The sequence below is a fragment of the Acipenser ruthenus genome, chromosome 46 (assembly GCF_902713425.1).
Source record: "Acipenser ruthenus chromosome 46, fAciRut3.2 maternal haplotype, whole genome shotgun sequence".
In the NCBI taxonomy this organism is placed as follows: Eukaryota; Metazoa; Chordata; class Actinopteri; order Acipenseriformes; family Acipenseridae; genus Acipenser; species Acipenser ruthenus.
This window is the reverse complement of record NC_081234.1, coordinates 3,978,556-4,005,908: the sequence shown is the minus strand read 5'-3', so window position 1 is coordinate 4,005,908 and position 27,353 is coordinate 3,978,556. Positions and strand designations below refer to the sequence as shown.

At 38.2% G+C, this 27,353-nt stretch overlaps 1 protein-coding gene across 2 annotated transcripts in view; it reads right to left on the bottom strand.

The window, feature by feature from the left end:
- LOC117969758 (ELMO domain-containing protein 3-like) overlaps nucleotides 1-26,923 on the bottom strand; it is a 32,780-nt gene extending 5,857 nt beyond the window's left edge. Inside the window, exons 1-8 of one of the 2 annotated variants that reach the window (XM_059013543.1) lie at nucleotides 26,694-26,923; nucleotides 24,555-25,527; nucleotides 19,211-19,288; nucleotides 17,416-17,487; nucleotides 16,891-16,960; nucleotides 11,092-11,154; nucleotides 742-833; nucleotides 382-502 (exon numbers count right to left, since the gene is read on the bottom strand). In XM_059013543.1, coding sequence (XP_058869526.1) covers nucleotides 382-502; nucleotides 742-833; nucleotides 11,092-11,154; nucleotides 16,891-16,960; nucleotides 17,416-17,487; nucleotides 19,211-19,288; nucleotides 24,555-24,581 — 523 coding nt within the window. In that variant the 5' untranslated portion in view covers nucleotides 24,582-25,527; nucleotides 26,694-26,923. Of the gene's footprint in view, nucleotides 1-381; nucleotides 506-741; nucleotides 834-11,091; nucleotides 11,155-16,890; nucleotides 16,961-17,415; nucleotides 17,488-19,210; nucleotides 19,289-24,554; nucleotides 25,528-26,693 lie in introns of both variants that reach the window. The other variant, XM_059013542.1, reaches the window with a different exon arrangement.
- Between the last annotated feature and the right edge of the window lie 430 nt (nucleotides 26,924-27,353).

Sequence of the window (27,353 nt, the reverse complement as noted above, 5' to 3'; positions counted from 1 at the left end):
CATAGAATGTGAGATTCATTTCAGGACATTACTTATGCACTGGTTTCCTTTGCATGATTTGTTTTTCACACAGTATTTTATAAATTTGATACATCTGATGGTCCTGAAGGGCTATTTGTATGATGCACAATAAGATCATTTGAAAACCAAACATTTAATGAGATGGGGAGAGTGTGTATTCAAACCAACTATAAAACATTCTTCATTCAACTACAATGAGCTTTGTGCTTTTGGTCTTATATCACAATACAAAAGATACGTACCTCTATTACGATACAATATATCACGTAAAGAAAGTCACATCCCAATTCAACGATACATCCCTACTTCAATGCAGCTCTATGTAATGTACAGAATGAAGGCAGCTGGTGGGAGACTCACACTGCGCGATGGCGAACACCAAGTCCCTCTCCTCCTGCAGCTCCCGGTGTAGCCGTGGGTGGCCGAACAGGAAGTATGTGATGGCAGCCAGACCAGTCCGTCGCAGTGTAGGCTGGATATTCTTCTGGAAAGAAAGTGGAAGGAATTGAATATTAACATCTATGAATTACATTTTTAAATAGACTCCTACCTCAGATGCCTAATCATGCGTTGGTAGTTAAAACTCACTTTGATGCAATCGGACCATGTGAACTATTAATTGTTGTATTATGAATATTTCTAAAAAGGAATAATGTTAATAAAGCTAATAGGTGAGAAAATTGACTTGAAAGAATTTGTTACTTTTAACTCCAAGCTTACCTTGTAGTCAGAGAGATCTGTGGTCTGGAAGTGCTGCAGAGCCTCATTGAAAGAGATCAGAGGTGTGTAACCAGCAGAGTCTTCAGAGATCGCTGGAGGGGAATATCAGAATATACTGTAGCGTATGAAAAGACTGGGGCAGCCATTTACTGCAATTAGGCTATTGTCTCAGTTGTTTATATATTGCCTATGTGCATGCAAACCTATTACTTTTGGGACTAACTTGCCCAGGTTAAAAACATCAATATTAACTACCATATTCCTTCGAATTAAAGATGCACTTTTTGAACAATTTTTTGCTTCTCTAAAATAGCCTGCTTCTTAAATTCTAGTACTGTAGTGATGTGTGTATTAAAAAAAAAAAAAAAAGCCAACAAAAAGATGCGACTACTCGAGTAAACAAATAGCAACGTGACTAACTGCAGAGAAAAGATGAACCAAAATGTTACTACCATATCTCGAATCATCTATGACATACAGGCAGACATTTTCAAAGAAGCATCATTAGCTTCCTGAGGAATTCAAAGAGAAGTTTTTATAATTTCAGCATTTCTTACAAACTGTACCAGCTTAGACAGATCAGAAAATGCTGATCAAACCCCCATATTTTTCGACATGCCAAGCAATACTACACAAACTGGGAGAAAAGCAGGCGCGAGTTATCACGAGTGGAAATGAGAAGCAGCACGTAACTAACGCTCTGTGTGATCGCAGATGGCCACAAACTGCCTGATATGCGTATTTGAGGTTGTATATTTGTAAACGCATATTTGAGGTTTATTTTTTTCTCTCAAATTGAGGGTGGGAAATTTGTGCTGCGTCTTAAATTCAAGGCTGTATTAAAAATTGAAAGGAAACAGCTTGATGAGTAAGTGTGACAGAAAGACAATGATTCTTGGTGGTAAATCTCCCTCCCAACCTGTGAGGGCGCTAAGTAACGGGAACAGAGTACCCTGGACTGCTTGGCCTGACACTTCATTCCGAGGGGTAAAAGGAAGTCGGTCATTTAGAAAAGGGGCAGAGCTTCGATACACTAACTCATCGACCCGGAAGGGAAATGATGTGGCAGCCACGGATTGGAGGCTGAAATCGTTTACCAAGGAGGTCATGAGTAGGGGTCTACTTAAATCGCGGTAAAATTTACGTATTTTTCACGGGTATGTTGCGGAATAAAATTAGGATTTCGCGGACCTGTTTAAACATTAAATAAACCTAAGTAGACAGTATTTCAGAGCACTATAAAAGCCTAAAAATAGCGGTACTTGCTTCCTTACTAAAACAGAGTGCTGTCATTTGTTAAAGGCGAGTATGCAGCATCCCCCAGCAGTTGACTTGCCCATACATTGAGACTGCACGTTCTGCATCCACTGAATTGGTTGGAAGTTAAGGCAAAGCTTTGCCAAGTTATACAGATGTGGAAATCGATTAGAAACAGCCCAAAAACTCGGTTACACAAGGGCATCTGGCATACTTTAATAAAGTCAATGTATGCAGTACGTTCGTTGTCATGTTATTTGTCCCATCCAATAATTTATTTTATTAGTACCGAGTCAAAACAAAGAAGACGTGGCTATTCAGGTCTAAAATTACAACTAAATCAGCAGGTTGAAGCGAGGTGGCTGTGCTGGATCGTTTTAGTACTGATTTAACTTGCAGACAGGAATACTTTTTGTCTGGGCTGACTTTCCAGTTTGGTTTCTGAAAGCTGTTTATTTTACGTTCTGTTCAGCAGCCTCTGTAGTAGCCTTTTGTTTAATGTGTGATTCTGAAGCTAAATAGCAAATCGATCGTATTTTCTCCAAATACACATTAAGATATGGAAAACAATTACCTCAGTCTGCATGTACAGTTTCTCTGGGAAATATCTTGAAACGATCATCATCCGAAATATACTTTGCGTTTTTTGTCGTCCATTTCTACTATTTTACCTCCAATGCTGAAAACTAGATTTAAGCAACATAAATCAAAACAATGCAGCACCAACCTTGTCCCACCCCCTACTGTACAGAACTACAGATCACATAAAAGCAGTAAAGACGCACTGATAGGCTGATTAAAACTGTCATTTTAATAGTAAACAAGAATGTTAACTGCTTTGGAAAAAAATTGTGTAAATGTTATTTGTGGATGTTTTTTGTTTGTTTGTTTTTTGCTTAAGTGCAATCCACACAGGACGGTGAAGGAACAAAAACTGGCTATCTAAACAAGGACGATACATAGTTTGCGTTGCTTGCATTGTGCAGTAGTTCATTTAAACGCGTTTTCTTTTTTTTCTTCCTCTCCGTACTTGTTTGTATGCATTGTCCCCCAAGAGGTGAATTTCGCGGTGATCCCTCAATTTCACGATTTCCGTGAAATCGCGATTTAGGAAGGTCCCTAGTCATGAGTGACGGTATGAGTAGGGGTTGAAGCGACGTAATCTGTTCCTTCATTTCGGTTGTTGGAAAATAACCCGGATGGAGCAGTGTTTTGCGTATCCATATCGTGCGTGTTTGTTTTGTCTAATTGTTTCTTGCTATCATTAGACAGCGAACACGTTCCAGAGCTGTCGCCAGAGGCCAGCATAAACCAGGAACAGCACTGCACTGCACTGCACTTGTATCACAAATAACTATTTGCACCATGAGAACTAATTCACGCACTAACAGACTTGTGTATGTGTTTTGTGTGGGAGTATAATAAAAACGGGACTATTATTTCACGGACAAGCCCGGGGATTACAAATTAAGTAACACACGCTGCTGTATTACTTATCATTTTTTGTTTACTGTTTGTATTGCCATCAGGCACTAGACATAAAAATATCATTAAACAAACTTTGCACCTGGATTATAATTGTCTGTCTGCTCATTGATCACACTATTAACCACTTTGCCACAGTAAGCTAGTAACGATAGACTTTCGTCAAGATAAGCATCACGAGATACGGGTCACGAAACAACATGTATTACTCCGTGTGGCAGAAATTCTATATGTTATGGGCAGTGAGCTCAGTCAAGTGGTTTCAATGAGTTGTGCTTTGGTAGTCAGGGTCAAAATACACAAATAATTCATTTTTCCTTTGCCGTTATCTTTTCTCATACAACTGTAGTACAACCAACCAAATATTATTTGCATTTTAGAGTTATGCGAAAAACACTAAAGACAGAAACTAGAGGTGTAATTTAAAAAAAAAAAAAACAGTACTTCTATATGGGTCATTCTTCCAATAGGGTGCCTTTTGTGTCCCTGTGCCATATTTTGGTTAAAATAACTGATTATATTCAAAATAATTAATACATCATAAAGTATTAAGTAATTCCTATACAAAACCACTTGTAAAAACACACTACATAGCATTTAAAGTAAAAAAGGCAACAATATTTAAAGGAAAAATCAGCATTCTCCAATGTCCCTATTCATCTTTTTACAAACTTTTTTAAGAATATAATTAATTAAATCCTAATGTATTTTTAAAATCTCACCAGTATTACAAAACACAACTTAGTACATTGTTTTTCAACTATAAATCTGTACAATCAATGTATATTTATTAATATAAATTGAACTATTTAGTGCTGTCCCTGAATCCACTGTCAACCCTGTTACCGGAGATAAATGATCTTCAGCATATGACATCATAATAAAGGAGGAAGACATAGGAAGGTATGTGTCTAAGCAGTTTTTCATATATTTTTTTTAAAGCTACTTTGTCTGGGTTCATAAGGTACTTTATAAATGTCAACTATGTTATGCGAAGTTAAGTAGAAAAAAAATATATATACAAAAATGTATAATTAGTTTAATAAACACCAATAAGCCTTCACCAGAAGCACACCATGTGCAGCCATGTGCTTTACCACATTGGAAATAAAGGGCAAACTTTGTTATGTAAGTCAACCCTGTTACTGGTCAACTCTGTTACATGTTTAGAGTAACAGAGTTGACTTAAGGTAACAGTGTTGATTTAAGAAATTACTATGACGTGGTTGTTGCTCATAATTGAATTACATTTAAAGGTTAAAATTGATTAAAAACATAAATATGTTTATTTACAGGTAGATTTAGTTAAATGGCACTTACTGCTGCAGAAAAACAACTGCGCTATTGTGCACGCCGTGATGCAGATCCATCAAAAAGACAAGAGTATTTGAACAAAGAACAGCAGACATGGAAAGCAAGGAAAGAAGCAGGGAAGGTGAAGTCAGTGTCAGAACTTGGCAAAAGAGAGAAGCGTAGCAAAAGGAAATACTGGAGAAAAGCTCAGCAGAAGTGTAGGGAAAAGAAAGCAGCAATAGACTCCTTGGCAACACCTCCAGAAAGCCCAGGTGAGGTCCATCAGCCAGGACCTTCAAGGTTAGAGTTAGGCTACAGATTGAGAAACTGCATGCATCCTACATGTATTCGATTTTAAAATACTATTTTTGAATTTAATTGAAATTATTATTCATACTGGCTTTACATATGTATTTAATATATTGTTGGCATAATGTATGCTTAAAAATACATTAATCTATGAACAAAATATGTATTATTTTTATCATACTTTTTTTTATAGGCAACGCAATCGAAGAAGAACAACATCTCAAAAGAGAAAAAAGATACTTCAAGAATTGGAAGATCTAAAGGTTTCTTTCAAACAGCAAAAGAAAGTTTTGGAAAAATATAAAAAGCGGTACCAACGCTTGCTGTAGAAAAGTGAATCGCCTAGAGCTAAAACAAACAGGTTGCTAAAGAGCTTTCCTGCAGAAGATGCAGTTCGGAAAACCCTTATTTTCCATCATTCTTTGATCGAAGACATAAAATTAAAATATCACACTTCCAGGAAAGAGAGATTCTATCAAAAATTGTTACTGGCAAAATAGTGAAAAAATATCGACTGCAGAAATTTGCTCAGGATTCATTTGGGTTTTCAAAGAAGCGATGGCAGAGTAACAAACAGACAAGTGAAAATGAATCCTTCACATTTGTAAGAAGAAAAGTAAGCAGAGTCACAGATGAGATTAAAATGTGGCATCCTTTTATGTCAGAGATGACGTGAGCTGAATTACTATGGGAAAGAAGCAAACTATTACTCAGAACAAAAGAAAAATGCAGAAGAGATTTCTGACTGACACCATGAAGAATCTTCATCGAAAGTATCTATTGAAGAATCCAAATACATCGATGTCCTATGTCCTATCAAAATGTTATGTTTTCAAATTGAATTCTTACAGCGCTGTTGTGTACTGTTATTATAAAGTTTGTATTTTTACATCAACAATGATAATATGTACATTTAAAAACATTATAGTTCCATAGTAAAAACAACCTCCCCAAAAAAACTTACCTTGTTGTGTTGCAGTTGCATAGTTATACAGGTCTTGGCGTAGTTTCCAAAAATCAGCGGTTACTAATGTAAGACAACAGTCTGTTTATTGCAAATTATAAATGCAAATATTTTTAGGACTGTATTACAATGACATTTGTGACTTCTGTATCTGTGAAAGCCTGTTAAAAATAAACAAAATAACCACTGCACATACTGTCCTGTCAATTCTGTTACTTTTGTCAATACTTGTTACTATGTTGTCAACTATGTTACTTGCAAATATATTACTCCAAAATATTTAATTTTGTCCTTTGTAGTAAACTAACTTGATTTATCCAATAGCAAAAGGCAAGAAAAAGATCCATCCTAAATGTTTTGTGAAAATTAAGCTGGTATCTGACACTTTTATGTAAAAATGTCAGTGCTTAAAAGTTCTATTTGTAGATTCCGTAATATTATTGAGACTAAAAATGGAATTCTTTGATAATTATTTTTTTATGCTTCAAGAATTGCATTTAGGGACATAGTATTTGTCTAAAAATGTTTGAATTGAAATGTATACAGCTTAAACACTTTTTCAGAGAGTTACTTATGTGTCCGTAACAGAGTTGACGCAAAATATAGTTTAAACAGGAATTTATGGCTTTTAATTTACAGATTTTCTGTTGTTAAGCTTGGCAAAAGTTTTTTTTGGTTCATTTTAAATGTTCTGTTTATGATAAAAAATGTTCATTTCCCCAAATACACACTGATTTTCATTTTTTTCACAAGGTCCAAAAGGCACCCTATTGGAAGAATGACCCATATAGTCAGTCAATTTAAATTATAAAAAATAGGACAAACAGTCCGATTTTTTATAATTTTTTAATTGATTAGAAAAGTAAGGGTTCCATTTGGATTCAGGATTATTACTAAATAATGGGCAGCAGTGTGGTGTAGTGGTTAGGGCTCTGGACTCTTGACCGGAGGGTCGTGGATTCAATCCCAGGTGGGGGACACTGCTGCTGTACCCTTGAGCAAGGTACTTTACCTAGATTGCTCAACTGTATAAATGGGTAATTGTATGTAAAAAATAATGTGTTATCTTGTAACAATTGTAAGTCGCCCTGGATAAGGGTGTCTGCTAAGAAGTAAATAACAACAACAACAACAACAACAACTGTAACATTATCTAAAAGTATTATTTCCCGCTTTCCTAATAGGAGCGTTAGTAGTGTTGCACGCAGTGAGTTTCCGTTTTATATATAATAAAACGCTAGCTAATTTATTTTTGTCTGATGTTTGTAAGTAGTATTAATAATGATAAAACGGACAAACAAAAAATGCAGTATCGTGAGTTTGCGGCAACGTCTTGCTATTAGATTTAAAAGGTAATTGTTTACAGGACAAAAAAAATTGACTTGGTGACCAGATTAAAGTTGGTGGCGGCCACTTTGCCACTAAGCTGGTCCTGATGGGCAACATGTATGTTGTACAGTATGACCGAATGACCATTAATGCACAATATTATTCACACCATCTATAAATTACACATATTCTTCATTCAGTAACCATTTGGTGAATTACCATGGGTTTTGTTGTGCTTTTGGTTTTGCATCACAATACAAACAATAAATACCTTTATTACAATATGATATATCTAGGCTTTGCGGACGACACAAAAATAGGAGGAGTGGCAAACACAGTTGCAGCAGCAAAGGTAATTCAAAATGATCTAGACAGCATTCAGAACTGGGCAGACACATGAAGTGTGTAAAGTTCTGCACGCAGGCAATAAAAATGTGCATTATAAATATCATATGGGAGATACTGAAATTGAAGAAGGAATCTATGAAAAAGACCTAGGAGTTTATGTTGACGCAGAAATATCTTCATCTAGACAATGTGGGGAAACTATATAAAAGGCCAACAAGATGCTCAGATATATTGTTGAATTTAAATCAAGGGAAGTAATGTTAAAACTTTACAATGCATTAGTAAGACCTCACCTAGAATATTGTGTTCAGTTCTGGTCACCTCGTTACAAAAAGGATATTGCTGCTCTAGAAAGAGTGCAAAGAAGAGCAACCAGAATTATCCCGGGTTTAAAAGGCATGTCGTATGCAGACAGGCTAAAAGAAGTGAATCTATTCAGTCTTGAACAAAGAAGACTACGCAGTGATCTAATTCAAACATTCAAAATCCTAAAAGGTTTGTACAATGTCGACACAGGGGACTTTTTTGACCTGAAAAAAGAAACAAGGACCAGGGGTCACAAATGGAGATTAGACAAAGGGGCATTCAGAACAGAAAATAGGAGGCACTTTTCTACACAGAGAATTGTGAGGGTCTGGAACCAACTCCCCAGTAATGTTGTTGAAGCTGACACCGTGGGATCCTTCAAGAAGCTGCTTGATGAGATTCTGGGATCAATAAGCTACTAACAACCAAACGAGCAAGATGGGCTGAATGGCCTCCTCTCGTTTGTAAACTTTCTTATGTTCTTACTTGATTTTTGTTGTTTTGCCAAATCGACGATTAACAGACATTTACAAAGAATTTACCGTTTTTTTTGGCTTCCGCTCTGCTCACTCCACTGAAACCGCCCTCCTGTCTGTCACCAACTCACTTAAGTGTGCCCGAGCTGCCTCTCTCTCCTCTGTCCTAATTCTCCTCGACCTCTCTGCTGCCTTTGACACTGTCGATCACTCTATTCTACTATCATCTCTTGCTGACCTGGGGATCTCTGGCACTGCTCTGGCCTGGTTCTCCTCCTACCTCTCCAACCGCACTTACCAGGTAACCTGGCATGGAGCAACCTCCACACCTCACCCTCTCTTAACTGGAGTCCCCCAAGGGTCAGTCTTGGGTCCTCTCCTGTTCTCTCTCTACACCCGCTCCCTGGGCCCCCTCATCGCATCCTATGGTTTCTCATACCATTTCTATGCTGATGATGCTCAGATTTTCCTCTCCTTCCCCACCTCTGACTACACCATCTCCTCCTGTATCTCTACCTGTCTGTCTGCTATTTCCTCCTGGATGCACTCGCATCACCTCAAACTCAACCTCTCTAAATCTGACCTCCTTTTCTTTCCCTCCTCCTCCCCCTCCTCTGATCTCTCTATCTCTGTTCCTCTGGAATCTACCACACTCTCTCCCTCTTCCTCCGCTAAGAACCTTGGAGTCACCCTGGACCCCTGCCTCTCTTATTCCCAGCACATCTCTACTCTGGCACGCACTTGCCGATTCTTCCTGAGCAACATCCGAAGAATCCGACCCTTCCTCACCAACTATGCTACCCAGCTCCTGGTCCAGGCCCTGGTACTCTCCCGCCTAGACTACTGCAACTCCCTCCTGGCTGGCCTCCCTGCGTCCGCCACCCGTCCGCTCCAGCTCATCCAGAACTCTGCTGCCCGCCTGGTGTTCTCTCTGCCTCGCTTCGCCCACGCTACTCCACTACTCCGCTCGCTCCACTGGCTCCCGATCACCGCTCGCATCCAGTTCAAGACTCTTGTACTAGCCTACAGATGCCTTGACCAGACTGCACCCAGCTACCTCCAGACCCTCATCTCTCCCTACACCCCCACTCGACCTCTCCGCTCCGCCTGCACTAGAAGACTGGCTCTACCTCCGCTACGCTCCCCTGCCTCCAGAGCCCGCTCCTTCTCCACCCTTGCTCCGCAGTGGTGGAATGACCTTCCTACAGATGTCAGGACTGCCCAGTCCCTGACCACATTCCGGCGCCTCCTTAAGACTCACCTCTTCAAACAGCACCTGTAGAACTCCTCTGTTTGTATCGTGGGACACTATCACCCTTCATTTAAATGTGCTTTATTTTGCTCTTATCTGCCCCCTATTTTACTGCATTTAATCCTGTACTTCAGAATACTGTAATCTGCCAAGTGTTTAACCTGTAGTATTTTGTATTTAATCATATCCTGATGTAACTATCACTATTATCTGCTGTATTATTGAATTGTGGTTTGTCACACTTGAACAAAAGTTATTGTATTTCTTGCTCTTATTGTATTACTTGTATTGTAACACTTGAAATGTATTTGCTTACGATTGTAAGTCGCCTTGGATAAGGGTGTCTGCTAAGAAATAAATAATAATAATAATAATAATAATAATAATAATAATAATAATAGTGAAATCGACCTTTATTCTTAAAAAAAAAAAAAAAAAACACGACTATGCCATTGAAAAACATCTCATTTAGCGAAACCCCATATTCAACATGATTACCAACATGATTACCATGGTCACCAACATTCTAACGGAAATAACGTTTGGTCACAGCTGAGCTATACATTTAAGAATGGTCTCAAATAAACCGTAGTAAATGCAGCATATAGAAGTGTATTACACAGACCTTTATAGCATATATTCGCGAGTAAAAATAATATGCACAGAACAAAATATTAGATAGTTGAACAGAACTAAGTTGCACTTATTAATCAGAGTCTGAGCTCCCACTCTCCTGCTTCAGCACAGCCGGACTCAGAGTCACTGGAAGGCAAGGCATTGGCCAAGGTATTGTGCACAATATTTATTAAGTGTATTTCTCTTGTGCCCCATTTTCAAACCAAACTAGTAACTGTCACCGTACACCTAAAGCAAAAGCTTACGTACACCTTAATCTGCTAATTTCAAAGTAGGCGCTTTGAATGACAGGCGCTGTAGCTGGCAAATAAGCGCATTCTTGCACTGCTTCAGTCAATGAGATCTGTCAGAACAGGGTGAAACTACAGTACTAACGGACCACTGAGATGACCGACAGTGACCCCCAGCCATTCAGAGCGGAACGGAGATGGGACAGACAGCAAGTATAAAACTACACAAACTAGAGATGATTTGTAAATTATTATTTTTGGTAATAAAATAAAAATAGCGAGTGGTTTTACCGACGTTTATCTTATATAAATTAAGTCAAACTCATATTTTTGGGGAATTCGATGTTTAACAAGCTTTACCGATAAATATAGAAAAATAGCAAGCCTAGATATATTGTATAAAGAAAGATACGCTATACTCCAATTTATAATTAAAGTCATATATTTACACATAGTGACTCTTACCTGGTTGTATAGACTCCAGTGCAGCCCATTCCTCCTGTGCTTGTTGTACCTCTGCACTCAGCTCTGGAAAAAAACTAAAAATGTTCAATGGAAGGCAGCAGATGCAGTGTAATAACATGGACTCTAGCAGCCTGCTACACCATATCATTAGTATTTCACATTTAAAAATCAAGGAAATGCATCGGTGACACAACTGGTTTCTATCTTTCATCCAACTTGAAATCACTTCAACATAATGCTAGTCTTTGACATATTTTACATATTTTTAGTTGGCAGATGCAGCTCTCATTCATTTATTAATCAAATTGATTATTTTTTTTCCGGCTGGTGATCATTGTAAATTGAAGCCAGCTGTGGAATATAAAAGAAAAGCAGTCAGTCTATTTGGGGCTGCTGAGTGAAGAGCCCGGTTGGGAGTGTGTGCAACCGTAGAAAGAGAAAGAAAAGGTAGTGAGAACACCTTTTTTTGATCGGTGTTAGTGAAGTGTGTTTTTAAGCTGGTAAGCAGAGTAACTGCCCGGTTTTACAGTTTAAGGTTCCTGTGCAAAGTTTAGTTTAGTGCTCCAAGCGGAGCTATGCTTTTTGTTTGTTTATTTTTGTTTTGAAAAAATAAAACAGTGCAACCGCGCCTTAAAAAATAAAGTTCCTGTGTTTGTCCGGGTCACGAAAGTAGTGTTGAAAAAGAACCCGAGCAAGTGCCATCTCTCACAATGTGTACAGACGTGCTCAAATTTGTTGGTACCCTTACAGCTCATTGAAATAATGCTTCATTCCTCCTGAAAAGTGATGAAATTAAAAGCTATTTTATCATGTATACTTGCATGCCTTTGGTATGTCATAGAATAAAGCAAAGAAGCTGTGAAAAGAGATGAATTATTGCTTATTCTACAAAGATATTCTAAAATGGCCTGGACACATTTGTTGGTACCCCTTAGAAAAGAAAATAAATAATTGGATTATAGTGATATTTCAAACTAATTAGTTTCTTTAATTAGTATCACACATGTCTCCAATCTTGTAATCAGTCATTCAGCCTATTTAAATAGAGAAAAGTAGTCACTGTGCTGTTTGGTATCATTGTGTGCACCACACTAAACATGGACCAGAGAAAGCAAAGGAGAGAGTTGTCTGAGGAGATCAGAAACAAAATAATAGACAAGCATGGTAAAGGTAAAGGCTACAAGACCATCTCCAAGCAGCTTGATGTTCCTGTGACAACAGTTGCAAATATTATTAAGAAGTTTAAGGTCCATGGAACTGTAGCCAACCTCCCTGGGTGCGGCCGCAAGAGGAAAATCAAACCCAGAGTGAACAGAAGGATAGTGCGAATGGTAGAAAAAGAACCAAGGATAACTGCCAAAGAGATACAAGCTTAACTCCAAGGTGAAGGTACGTCAGTTTCTGATCGCACCATCTGTCGCTTTTTGAGCGAAAGTGGGCGCCATGGAAGAAGACCCAGGAGGACTCCACTTTTGAAAGAAAAACATAAAAAAGCCAGACTGGAATTTGCTAAAAAGCATATTGACAAGCCACAATCCTTCTGGGAGAAATGTCCTTTGGACAGATGAGTCAAAACTGGAGCTTTTTGGCAAGTCACATCAGCTCTATGTTCACAGACGAAAAAATGAAGCTTTCAAAGAAAAGAACACCATACCTACAGTGAAACATGGAGGAGGCTCGGTTATGTTTTGGAGCTGCTTTGCTGCGCCTGGCACAGGGTGCCTTGAATCTGTGCAGGGCACAATGAAATCTCAAGACTATCAAGGCATTCTGGAGCGAAACGTACTGCCCAGTGTCAGAAAGCTCTGTCTCAGTCGCAGGTCATAGGTGCTCCAACAGGATAATGACCCAAAACACACAGCTAAAAGCACCCAAGAATGGATAAGAACAAAACATTGGACTATTCTGAAGTGGCCTTCTACGAGTCCTGATCTGAATCCTATCGAACATCTATGGAAAGAGCTGAAACTTGCAGTCTGGAGAAGGCACCCATCAAACCTGAGACAGCTGGAGCAGTTTGCTCAGGAAGAGTGGGCCAAACTACCTGTTAACAGGCAGAAGTCTCATTTGAGAGCTACAGAAAACGTTTGATTGCAGTGATTGCCTCTAAAGGTTGTGTAACAAAATATTAGGTTAGCGGTCCCATCATTTTTGTCCATGCCATTTTCATTTGTTTTCTTATCTACAATATTATGTTGAATAAAAAATCAAAAGCAAAGTCTGATTTCTATTAAATATGGAATAAACATATTATTGTATTACTTGTATTGTAACACTTGAAATGTATTTGCTTACGATTGTAAGTCGCCCTGGATAAGGGCGTCTGCTAAGAAATAAATAATAATAATAAAAACAATGGTGGATGCCAATTACTTTTGTCAGTTTCAAGTTATTTCAGAGAAAATTGTGCATTCTTCGTTTTTTTTGGAGGGGTACCAACAAATTTGAGCATGTCTGTATATACTTTTTGTTATATGTACTAAGAGAAAATATGTTAATGAAGAGCCGCAATACTAATTCAAATATTTATGCGTCTTCTTGGCGAGGTCTCTAGCATTATAAACTGCGAGAGTCCTGCAACATTGTTCAAATAAATAGCAGGAGTTGAGTTGTGGTTTGCTGCAGCAGAAGGTGCCCGTAGGATAACGTCTATACATGAAAGGGTGCAAGAATCAAAATAACATTGTTTGTTAAAGGTAAATGTCATCTGCACAATGCATTCTGTTCCATCTTAATTGTACATATTTTAATACTGTTATATATATATATATATATATATATATATATATATATATATATATATATATATATATATATATATATATATAAAATCACACACATACAGTGCCTATAGACAGTCTACATGTCAGTGCCTCAGTTTCATGCATTTGAATGAGGATTTCTTTCCCCACTTATCTACACACCATACTCCACAAATTAAGGGGGAAAAAAGTTTTTATTGAGAAAAAAATTATATATTAAATACAAAACGGAAGCACCTTTGGCAGCAGTTACAGCTGTGAGTCTGTTGGGCTAGGTCTCTTTGCACACCTAGATTTGGCAATATTTGACCATTCTTCTTTACAAAACTGTTCAAGCTCTGTCAAGTTCCTTGGGGAGCGTTGATGGACAGCAATCTTCAAGTCATGCCACAAATTTTCGATTGGATTTAGGTTGGGGCTCTGACTGGGCCACTCAAGGACAATTTACCTTTTTGTTCCTCAGCCACGCCAGTGTAGCTTTGGCTGTGTGATTTGGGTCATTGTCATGCTGAAAGGTGACCTTCCGTCCCAGTTTCAGCTTTCTTACAGAGGGCAGCAAGTTTTCCTCAAGGACTTCTCTGTACTTTGCTCCATTCATTTTCCCTTCTATCCTGACAAGTGCCCCAGTCCCTGCTGATGAGAAACATCCCCATAACATGATGCTGCCACCACCATGCTTCACAGTAGGGATGGTGTTCTTTGGGTGATGCACTGTGTTGGGTTTGCGCCAAACATAACGCTTTGCATTTAGGCCAAAAAGTTCAATTTTAGTTTCGTCAGACCACAAAACTTTTTGCCACATGGCTACATACTTGAAGTGGGATTCAAGGAGGGCTTTCTTGAGTAATGGCTTCTTTCTTGCCACCCTACCATACAGGCCAGATTTGTGGAGTGCTTGGGATATTGTTGTCACATGCACACTTTGACCGGTCTTGGCCATAAAAGCCTGTAGCTCTTGCAAAGTTGCCATTGGCCTCTTGGTCAGTCTCCTGCTTGCTCGGTCATCCAGTTTGGAGGGACGGTCTGATCTAGGCAAGGTCTTGGTGGTGCCATACACCTTCCACTTCTTAATAATCGTCTTGACCGTGCTCCAAGGGATATTCAAAGCCTTCGATATTTTTTTATACCCATCCACTGATCTGTGCCTTTCAACAACTTTGTCCCGGAGTTCTTTTGAAAGCGCCTTGGTGCTCATGGTTGAGTCTTTGCTTTGAAATGCACTAACCAGCAGAGGGAACCTACAGGAACTGCTGAATTTATCCTGAAATCATGTGAATCACTACAATTTAACACAGGTGGAGGCCACTTAACTTGGTGTGTGATTTTGAAGGTGATTGGTTTCACTTGAGCGAATTTAGGATTGCTATTACAATGGGGGTGGACACTTATCCAACCAAGCTATTTCAGTTTATTTAATTAATTTTCTACAAATTTCTAGAATATTTTTTTCACTCAGAAGTTGTGGGGTAGGATGTGTAGATAAATGAAAAAAAAAATTAATGAATTTTAATTCCAGGCTATAAGGCAACAAAAGGTGAACATTTTGAAAAGGGGGTGCAGACTATATATCTATATCTATCTATATATATATGATATTATATAAAAAATGAAAGGCAGTTTAATCCCATCAGATTCTATAGTGGGGCCTTCAACCCCAAAAAAAGCTTTTCATAATTGTACAGTAGCCCCTCGCTGAACCGGACATGTTTGTCCGACATAAGGAGGTGTCGGGTTTAAAAACAATACAATAAAATCGCACACATACATTTATAGTGCTTGATGCATTTTAAAAGTAAATAATTGCACTGAAATAACATGAATGTGTTTTGGGTAGGCTACACATTACATTATGTAAAAAATAAGTGTACAGTAGGACTATACAGTACAGTAGTAAAATCAAATGAATACCTAGCGCACTTTTTTACTTTAGCCTATAACACAAAATAAATCATGCTGCTGCATTGTGCACATTGGTGTACAATGCGAATAAAAGATCATTTAAATTGAAACTAAATGACTGTAGCGTTTTTTGTGTTTTGTTTTTTAATCATAATCACCATCATCTTGGCCTAGACAATTAACACAAAATAGATCATGGTCCTAGAAGATGCTCACAATGAGCTGGAGGGGTGAGTGGCACATGTGTTCCCAAAACGTTGGGGAAACCAGAAATTTGTTTTCAAGGCTTGTAAGTACACCCTGACTTTAGTGAAAATTAGGTACTTGGGTGTTCGCCTCAAAAATGCATTGAGCACAACTGGCAATGCACAAGAAAAACCGGACTGGGAAATGCCAGCAACAATTGCGACTGTTTAAAACATGCTTTCAAAAGTTCTTAACAAATTGATGCAATTGTAAGTGTTGCAATTGTCTGCAGCTTTAGTACATCTCATTATAATATTTGAGAATCCTCATTTGCATACTCATCTCCACCCCATGTTTGCAAATGTATGCAGGAACGCCCATAATCACATATTCATCTCAGGTTGAACTGTAAAGGAAAACTGCTGTCGCAAAGCATTTCCTAAAGTCGCTAACAGCATTGCGCATGCTTAGTACATTTCTCCCTAGACTTCCAACTCATTTGCGACTATTTAGTAACACTTTAGTACATCTACCCCTAAGTGTTTTGATGCTTGTTTTGTAATTTTCATTTTGGTATAAATTAATTGATAACCTGACACTGTGTAGTTTTACACAGAGTAGAAGACATACAGTACTTCTGGTGATTTATATTCTAGATGACCTGTGTAACCCATTTATTGTCAACATTTATGCAGTACCTTTGAGCTCAAATTAAAAAGGATTTGACAGTTATCACCTTTCTGTTGCTATATAGGCAACTAAGGCAAATGTTTCCCCAAGGGGTAGCAGTGTGTAAGCAATTCTCCAGCACCAGACGCAATTCCCTGAAGCTTCAGCAGCCTGTCCCTTTGGAATCTCCCGTCACTGCAGTGTTTCACAGATAATGTGCAAAAACAACAGAACAGTTCTAAGCACTTCTTTATATCTCCTTTAGCTCAAAGAAACAACTTGCCTTTGTTTTGCTCTTCATTCCCTCCTGCTGCGAGAGACTGCAAAAGGTCATTCTGCTTCAGAGATGAAATCTGAAAAAGAAAAACGCATTTAGTTAGTGTTTGTGCATTGGGGAGTGTCTCTGTGTGTGTATGTGTGTTTGTCTGTGTTTGAATATACAACAGGCAGTCAACATTGCTTTGTTTTTCATACTAGACAAGTGTTAAATGGTTATTTATTTCCTCTATTTGCCCTACACGCCTTTGCACTTATCTAAGCTTAAACACCCAAATCATTTAAAACTTGGTTTACTTTGCTAGACTGCATACTCCTGATCTTGCTAAGACACTGCAGGATGGCTTTTATATTCTCATTTCAATAATTCTCTTCTGTTAAAACTAATTCCAATGTGCGTCTGCTCCAAATCTTACGTCAGGAAGTGTCTGTGTGTTTCTATGCTTGCACTCAGACATGTTTGCAGGAGTGTGTGTGTGCGCACGTGAGCCAGTGTAAACCTGCTCGTTAGGCGTTTAACATTAATACTCACAGGTACTGATTTGAGTGCCGATTTGCTGTTGGGTTCATCTTCAGTCTTGTGATACTCTGGTGTCAATCCATCCTTTAAAAAAAATTAAAATAGCCAACTACAAATGGTTGGCTAAACTCTCAAAGCTATTTACTTAATTTCATAATTAGCAAAAAAGGAAAGAAAGGAGAAAAAACACATTTAATAAAGTCACCAAATTAGAAATAAACAAGTAAGACTTAATTCAGGGGCTTGGATGAAGGAAGTACTGCATTACATTGCTTCTTATTTGCTTCAAACATTAAATTGGTGTTTTTTTCCCTCCATTCAGAAATAAATTGCGCTAATGACGATTCTGAGAATCTACCCCGGGATATTTTTGTGAACAAAAACAAAGGATCCCCCAGGGGCTTAACATAAGGCATATGGTACATCAGATCAAAGGGCTTGTAAACATTAAGTGAATGGATATTTGAAAGAGACCTGTATCGTTGACATGTTCAAAGGTTAAACCAATGTTGCTAGTAGTTTTTAATAAACTTTGAATAATCATTCTAATAGTCTAACTTTGCATGTAGTGTGCCGAGAACTCTCTAGGACTGTACTCATTTGTGCAAGATAGGTTGGGAGCATCTGGTTGAAAATGCTGAATGCGCTTAGCCGTTGGCAGCTATTCAAGGTTGTGCTATGGTACACGGAATGTTCTTCTACTTTGCCTCTTACTATGGGAATATGGAGAGAAAATCAAAAGGTAAGAGCAACCACCTGCCGCTTCTTCCCAGGCAATACATCACTATAATGAGGTAGTGGCTGAGGATTACGCAAGTAAGGGAGAGATGAGATAAAAAAGGTAAAATTAGTTAGCATGGCAGTGACAGGTACCCACAGGAAACCCACAGGAAACATCCTGACACAGAGAGACTCCAGCCACCCGACTTCCCAAGGAGAACCGGTAATATCTATGATCTTTGGCTTAATAGTTATGCTACTGTATTAGAAGTTACGTAATACAACTGTCGTTGTTGACTACGATTGTGTTGGTGTCTGATTATTCCTAATACCTTCCAGGCATATATTAAAATACACACTGAAATGGTTAATGGTTATTTTTTACTCGACACTGGAATCACAGAATGCAGCTGTGTACACTGTCCCAAAGCATGTGGTCTGTATCATTTATAGAAAGTTTCAAACAAATGTGTCAGTTAAGCAATTCATTTTCACTGGCAACACCAGAAACAGAAATTGACAGAGTCTGACTTGTTTCTGTATTTTAAAAAGACAATTAAAATGGCAAGATGATGCTGAAGGATTAACAACCACATGTGTTGTCTTTAAAAAGGGACATGATAACGCTTACAGGTTTGGCTAAAGAGAATGACGCTGCCTTAGGAGATTTTCACTGAATACTGAACTCCTGCTTGCCATTCTGATTGGCTGAATGTACTATTGGATTTTAAAAAACAGTGAGAGGCTACAACAATTCATATTGCTATGCACCTTTCATCACAAGGATCCCAAAATGCTTCACACACTAAAAAAAAAAAAAAGAACAATTAATCTATTTTTTTTAAAAAGGTCTAAATACAGAATTTGATAAAAAAAAAAAAATTAAGACATACAAAAAAATGGTTTTAATTATAAAAAAGCTAGTTTGTAGCAATAGAACAATTAATGTAAAAAAATAATGCAGTTTGCATTGTAAAACAGGAAAACTAAGATCGAAAAGCTATTTTGTAAAAATAAGTTTTCAATCTAGGAGTAGTGTGTATCTAGCTTTGTGTGAAAACGAAATTCATGCCCTGGGGATACTCACAGGTCCGGATCTGTATGCTGTTGTGCCATTGGTTAGGTCTTCAATCTTGTAAGAGTCTAGTGTGAACCCATTCAATCCCTAATAAAACGAGAAAGAGCATATTGCTAGGGTATACACAAATAATTATTGGTAAGACATATATGAATAGAGAATTCTAGAATACTGTTTTTAAAATGTGAATATTCTTCCACTTTATCAGTGATACAATGCTAGATTATATATATATATATATATATATATATATATATATATATATATATATATATATATATATTATTTATTTCTTTGCAGACGCCCTTATCCAGGGCGACTTACAATTGTTACAACATATCACATTATACATTATTTTACATTATACAGATATTACATTATTTTACATACAATTACCCATTTATACAGTTGGGTTTTTACTGGAGCAATCTAGGGAAAGTACCTTGCTCAAGGGTACAACAGCAGTGTCTCCCACTGAGGATTGAACCCATAACCCTCCGGTCAAGAGTCCAGAGCCCTAACCACTACTCCACACTGCTGCCCTATATATATAGCACCGTATAACAGAATTCTCTGTACCCCATATTTTTACGACCGACGGTTGATGAAACAGTTAAAACGGATGCCAAGAAGAACAAGGAACTGCTTTATATTAGAAGGCTGTCCAGGTTTAAAATACCGGATTCTGTTGAGTCAACGCCTAGGAGGCGTAAAGTTGTCGTTACTGCAAAAGTAAGTGTGTGTGTTTGTGTGTGTGTGAGTGTGTGAGTGTGAGGGGGTACTTGATTAAATTACAGGCATTATTAACATTAGATAGATAGATTACGTTTACAATTAGGAATACGTAATTAAAATGTAGAGAACAGTCACGCTAAAAAATTAAGTAGTGCAGTGAACATATTTATTGACTGGTGAAATACAATTCAAAGTTGCTGCAGGATGTCCACTGTTTTATCTAAAATATTTTCACGAAGCAAACATTGCTTTACATAATCTCTGTAAGAAAGAAATTGGAGTGTCCAGTGTGAAAACACCACACGAAATAATACAGGTAACATAGCATCCAATGTAGCACTAAAGCATTAAAATGTTCACTACTAAAAAATGCCTGAGTTACAAGCTCTTGCAATGTCTAAAAAAAGTTTTTTTAAATCCAAAACATGGACTGTAGCGTAACAGGAAAGCGTAATCAGACTGCGGAGTCTGTATATCTGATCCGAAACCTCAGAACTCAGCGTCTTCGTCATCTGAACCTTCATCATTGATGATGCATGATGCAAGCAATTGTCTGAATCATTAATGCACAGAGAAACTACTTGTAGGCAGTTTTTTCTATTCACATGAGCTGCAATATTTACGCTCCGACATTATTTGCGTATGGTTATTAAAAAACAGAAATTAATGCTGGAAATTTGGGGGGGGGGGGCGATCATTCACACCAGGGCCATCAGTATCATAAAGTAGTTCACCATGACCTACATCCACAATATGTATATGTGATTCTGGTCCACTCATTAATAGCTAAAGAATGGCCAAGTTTCACCACAATGAATGTCGTTACCATGTTATCAGGAAATACCCTGGTCGTCAGGGATATGCAGGGGATACCACAAGGTTGAAACAAAAAACTTGGACAGATCTAAAAAGCAGTATTGTTCCATGCACTATGGGAGGCTGGGAATATAGGACAGGCTGAGCAGCAGCAGTGCCGAGGAGATGCAGATCAGGTAAACCAGCTACAACAGATCGACAAGAGTAAGCCCATGGAAGATAACAAAGAGCTCACCATAATCTGCAAAAGCACTGCAGGAAAACAAGTGCACTGGGTACCTACCTACTGCTATTAAAAGGTAAAAAACAGTAACAGTCAGACACATTTTTTCAATAATTAATCAATAATGTGCCCGAAGACTCGGACAGACTGCCTGAAAAGTAACCCAATTGCACTCAATTATGTTTATTTATTTATTTATATTTTTAATGGAGGTGTGAATTATGCATTTGGGAATTACTGCTTTGATTATTTAAATAAATAAAAAATAAATAAATAAATAAATAAAATAGACAGCAGATCTGGCAAACTTACATAGAGAAAACATCCACGGAAAAAGGATGGCTGTTTTTTTAAAAAATATAGTACTAGAGGCGCAAAACAATTACATCCCAAAAGTAGAAAAATCTAAATCTAAATTGCCAAAATGGTTTAATAAATCAATTAAAAAAAAATATTCAGAGAAAAAAAAGCACTTCAGAGTGTTTAAAAGGCACCAAAAACAAAGCACACAAAAGTCAAAAAGGAAGTTAGAAAGGCCAAGAGAGAGAAAGAAATGAGCATTGCTATGGGGGCTAAAACCAATTCCAGAAAGTTTTTTTCCACAATATTATAACAGCAACAGAACATTCAAAGAGGAGGTAAAATGTCTAACAACAAAAATAGGAAATCTTTTAAATAAGCGATCCACAAAAAGGGAGACAAAACCGAACCAGGTAACTACAGACCAGTAAGCCTGACTTCTATTATATGTAAACTTATGGAAACTATAATAAGATCCAAAATGGAAAATTACCTATATGGTAACAATATCCTGGGAGACAGCCAGCATGGTTTTAGGAAAGGGAGATCATGTCTAACTAACCAACTTGATTTTTTTGAGGACGCAATATTGACAATGGATAATTGCAAAGCATACGACATGGTCTATTTAGATTTCCAGAAAGCATTCGACAAAGTCCTGCATAAAAGATTAATTCTCAAACTGAACGCAGTAGGGATTCAAGGAAATGCATGCACATGGATTAGGGAGTGGTTAACATGTATAAAACAGTCAGTACTGATTAGAGGAGAAACCTCAAAATGGAGCGAGGTAGCCAGTTGTGTACCACAGGGATCAGTATTAGGTCCTCTGCTATTCCTAATCTACATAAGGATTTAGATTCTGGTACAGTAAGCAAACTTGTTAAATTTGCAGACGACACAAAAATAGGAGGAGTGGCAAACACTGTTGCAGCAGCAAAGGTCATTCAAAAATGATCTAGACAGCATTCAGAACTGGGCAGACACATGGCAAATGACATTTAGAGAAAAGTGTAAAGTAGTGCACGCAGGCACTAAAAATGTGCATTATAAATATCATATGGGAGATACTGAAATTGAAGAAGGGAACTATGAAAAAGACCTAGGAGTTTATGCTGACTCAGAAATGTCTTCATCTTGACAATGTGGGGAAGCTATAAAAAAGGCCAACAAGATGCTTGGATATATTTTGCGACGTGTTGAATTTAAATCAAGGGAAGTAATGTTAAAACTTTACAATGCATTAGCAAGACCTCACCTAGAATATTGCGTTCAGTTCTGGTCACCTCGTTACAAAAAGGATATTGCTGCTCTAGAAAGAGTGCAAAGAAGAGCAACCAGAATTATCCCGGGTTTAAAAGGCATGTCGTATGCAGACAGGCTAAAAGAACTGAATCAGTCTTGAACAAAGAAGACTATGCGGTGATCTGATTCAAACATTGAAAATATTAAAAAGTATAGACAATGTCGACCCAGGGGACTTTTTTGACCTGAAAAAAGAAACAAGGACCATGGGTCACAAATGGAGATTAGGTAAAGGGGCATTCAGAACAGAAAATAGGAGGCACTTTTTTACACAGAGAATTGTAAGGGTATGGAACCAACTCCCCAGTAATGTTACTGAAGCTGACACCCTGGGACCCTTCAAGAAGCTGCTTGATGAGATTCTGGGATCAATAGGCTACTAACAACCAAAACGAGCAAGATTGGCTGAATGGCCTCCTCTCCTTTGTAAACTTTCTTATGTTCTTAACTGACAAGTTTACAGCATTGGATTTACGTAACTGGTGGGCAGTGCCTAGCAACATAACCTCTGTCTTTTCACAGTTAAGATGCATAAAGTTTTGTGGCATCCAATTCTTAATATCAGAAATGCAATCAGCAAGCACAGAGGCAGCAACATCAACATCAGATTTAGTATGCACGTAAATGGGGGTGTCATCTGCATAAAAACAATAATTCAGGCCATGTCATTTTAGTATGTGACCATTAATCTACATTAATGACTTAGATTCTGGTATAGTAACAAAACTTGTTAAATTTGCAAACGACACAAAAAATAGGAGGAGTGGCAAACACCGTTGCAGCAGCAAAGGTCATTCAAAATGACCTAGACAGCATTCAGAACTGGGCAGACAGATGGCAAACAACATTTAATAGAGAAAAGTGTTAGGTACTGCACTCAGACAATAAAAATGTGCATCAGAAATATCATATGGGAGATACTGAAATTGAAGAAGGAATCTGTGAAAAAGACCTATGAGTTTATGTTATTGTATTACTTGTATTGTAACACTTGAAATGTATTTGCTTATGATTGTAAGTCGCCCTGGATAAGGGCGTCTGCTAAGAAATAAATAATAATAATAATAATAATGTTGACTCAGAAATGTCTTCATCTAGACAATGTGGGAGAGCTATAAAAAAGGCCAACAAGATGCTCAGATATATAGTGAAAAGTGTTGAATTTAAATCAAGGGAAGTAATGTTAAAACTTTACAATGCATTAGTTACACCTCATCTAGAATACAGTGTTCAGTTCTGGTCACCTCGCTACAAAAAGGATATTGCTGCTCTAGAAAGAGTACAAAGAAGAGTGACCAGAATTATTCTGGGTTTAAAAGGCATGTCATACGCAGACAGGCTTAAAGAATTGTTCAGTCTTGAACAAAGAAGACTATGCGGCAATCTGATTCAAGCATTCAAAATCCTAAAAGGTATTGACAATGTCGACCCAGGGGACTTTTTTGACCTAAAAAAAGAAAAAGGACCAGGGATCACAAATAGAGACTAGATAAAGGGGCATACAGAACAGAATAGGAGGCACAATTTTACACAGAATTGTGAGGGTCTGGAACCAACTCCCCAATAATGTTGCTGAAGCTGACACCATGGGATCCTTCAAGAAGCTGCTTGATGAGATTCTGGGATCAATAAGCTACTAACAACCAAACGAGTGGCCTCCTCATTTATAAACGTTCTTATTTTCTTATATAGAGGGCTGATAGTTAACTCAGTTGGCAAGTACTGCCATATCCAAGAGAGCACCAATTACTGATGTTTCCATGGGCCATTTCTGGAGATAAACTTGCAGATTTCCTCCACTTTCCTGAATGAATCAGTGACATTAAAACCCCCTGCAGACTTAGAACACTGAACCAGTCATGATGTCCTGCCTGCCCCATACCTAATGACAACATTACGGCAAAAAAATATAGTACTCAAATGTATAATAGGGGGCACTAATTAGACAGAATTACATGGTTTAAAGATACATACCTCCTTGCGATCGGTATCTCCTTCCATGGCTTTCCCACAAAGACATCTATACCCCCTCTCTGGGTGCTCTAGTTCATCAGTGCAAGCTAAATGGCTCTGGGAGAGAGCCAGAACGCAATTGGGCTACTATTACTAATAGTAGAACCTGCATAGTGTTAAAAAAACGACAGCTCCAAACTGTAGTCGCCAGATCTCTGTATTCCTAGGGTTTCAAGCCCTGGCTGTTCCACACAGACCGCTGGCAATGGAGCCACTGAAAGAATTATACTACTAGTGCTTAACAGAACACAAACCAGGCCTGCAGTGGAATATATTGGCTTAATGATGGATGAGAAATATATATATATAGTTTTTTAAATGGTTTATTTGGACTGATTTAGAAGACAACCACTGCAACCAAGTTAGTTCTTTTTCTCCTGGTCTTCTTCGAACACTGGAAAAGGGTCCACAACAGCCTTCAAACAACAATGTAGGGAAGCAGTCAGTTCTCATCAGGAAATAAAGATGCCAGCCACAACTGTGTGACACCATGCAAGTTTCAGGTGTACATTAAGCTAGAAACAGCAGCAATGGATCCTGTGCACTGGCTTCTACTTTGGAAAGGGGTTTGGCTTGACTTTGGCTCTTCTTGTTGCTGGTTTTTACTGTCTTTGTTACAATACCTCTGCCTTTACATCTTTGGGTGCAATTAAAAGCACAGGGAGCACGTTTTACAGATTGAACAAGACCCTTAGTGCAGTAACTCTCCCCGGGAGAAGTGGTTTTGGTGTTGAATATTAAAACATGTTCATCACGTGCAAGCAGCTAATAGATGTGTGAGGGAGTGGGGCACATTTGTTAACTATATTAAAATACAGCTAGCTCAAGAAGGCAAGGTGCTGGTGTACTCTGGTGCTGGGGTCAGTGGGGGGTTAGGGTGCTCCTGCACAGACATTCAGGTACTGCCAAGCTGACTGGCATTTACTGCTTTCAGCTGTAAAACCAAAACAAACAAACAAAAAAAACATTATTAGTCAGATATGTAATTGTTTCAGTGTTTAACTCATACCTACAGAAGATATTACTGCACATCAAGGATGGAAAAAGACTCGCATTATAAAGTAGTTTGATCCTTTCCTGGTTTTACTTGAGCATGTTACCTATACACTGTGGCTAATCAAGCTGGAATGGGGGGAGACTGCAATGCAATACGAGTTATTTCCATTCTTGTACAGATTTGCATATCTGACTACCTCCCTGCTAAAAATGTGTTGCACTTACCTGTAGCTGAATGCATTTCCTTTCTGTGTATTTTTCTCCAACGATAATACTTGTTTTATCAACTGAAACTGCTTGTCTGCCTTTGGTTACCAAACAGGTGCATTGTGATTCTGTGCAGTATCTTTGATTAATTTATCGGAAGTAAACTAAACCGGGTGACAGGTTCCTAAATGCGACAGGTATATAGTGCTTCAGTAAATCAATCGTTTGCTGTATTTCTTTTTAAATGCTAACAAATATGTATATTTACTGTATTCTTTCAGAAATTTGAATTTTCACGGGAGACTACATATGGGTATTACACGGCAATACGTACATTTCACAGAATTCGCGAAATCTGTGAGAAAATAAATACAGCCCGTCAAGATAAGTCCTCTTGGCGACCATAAAATAACTGTTATGGCTACAGTATTTCTCTTACGGTCTCTGCCCACGACTTGTTGAATTTGGGCCAATGTTATTTACTTCTGATTTTTTCTTTTTGTTATCGTGTTTGTATTCTGTTCTACAGAACATCAATAAGTTTGTACAACATATTTATATTTTACTGCTATACACATTACACCAATGCACTTCATACGAAAACAAATATCAAATTTAATTACATACCAATAGCAAATAATATTTATGCATACACCGATAACCTGTTCTGTAACGAAGTATTACTACAGCATACTAGGGTGTTTAGTTAACTTATATTAAACGCAGTAATCGTTTGGCAGAATTGTAATGAACTCGTCAGAATCTATTTCTTCCCAAAATAACTTCAAATGTAGATCACAGAATTTCATGTGCATCATTTTTAAAGAATTAAACATAACTTTTGGTAATAACACAGTGTATTTTTTAAACGCTATGTAAAAAATAAATCTCAGTTACCTCAGCGTTTCTCACTCCCTCCAATCTCAGCTCCCCTTCCCACCTCAGTCGCTGCTCTGTGAATCCCCAACAGCTCACTGGTAGTTGTAGTTTTTGCACACAACACTTCCCACTTTGATGTAGAAGAACTCGCCTGCTTTCAAAACCACACTTCCCAACATTCTTAGCGGCCAGGCGATTAACCGGCTGCGGCGACGCACGGCGTGAAGAATTATAGTTAATGTAATGTGATTTGGTGATTCCTCAAGCGATATTGAAACCTCAAATCCCATCGGCCCACGCGATGCTTTGTTCAGGGCGGTAACTCGTCCAATTACGGGAAGCAACTGTGGTCAATGGGTGCGTTCACGACACTTTTTTTTTGCGGGCTAGATCAACAGTGTATACTTGCAAAACAGACACACACACCTCACCCCCCAAGCCTGACACCCCAAGCCTGGCACCCTTCTCGGCTAGATTGCAGGCGGGAGTCTGCGCGTCACGGTCTGTGCAGACGCAGCGTGGACAGCTTTGGTAGATGAACAACAGTCCTGAGCAGAGCCGAAATGGAGGCGGTGTTGAGAGAAGTTCTAATCGCAGAAGAAGTGGATGCAATCGAAGTTCCCTTTGTGCTCCACCAGCTTCATAATTTACAGCATGATCAGAAAATGTATAGTAGAA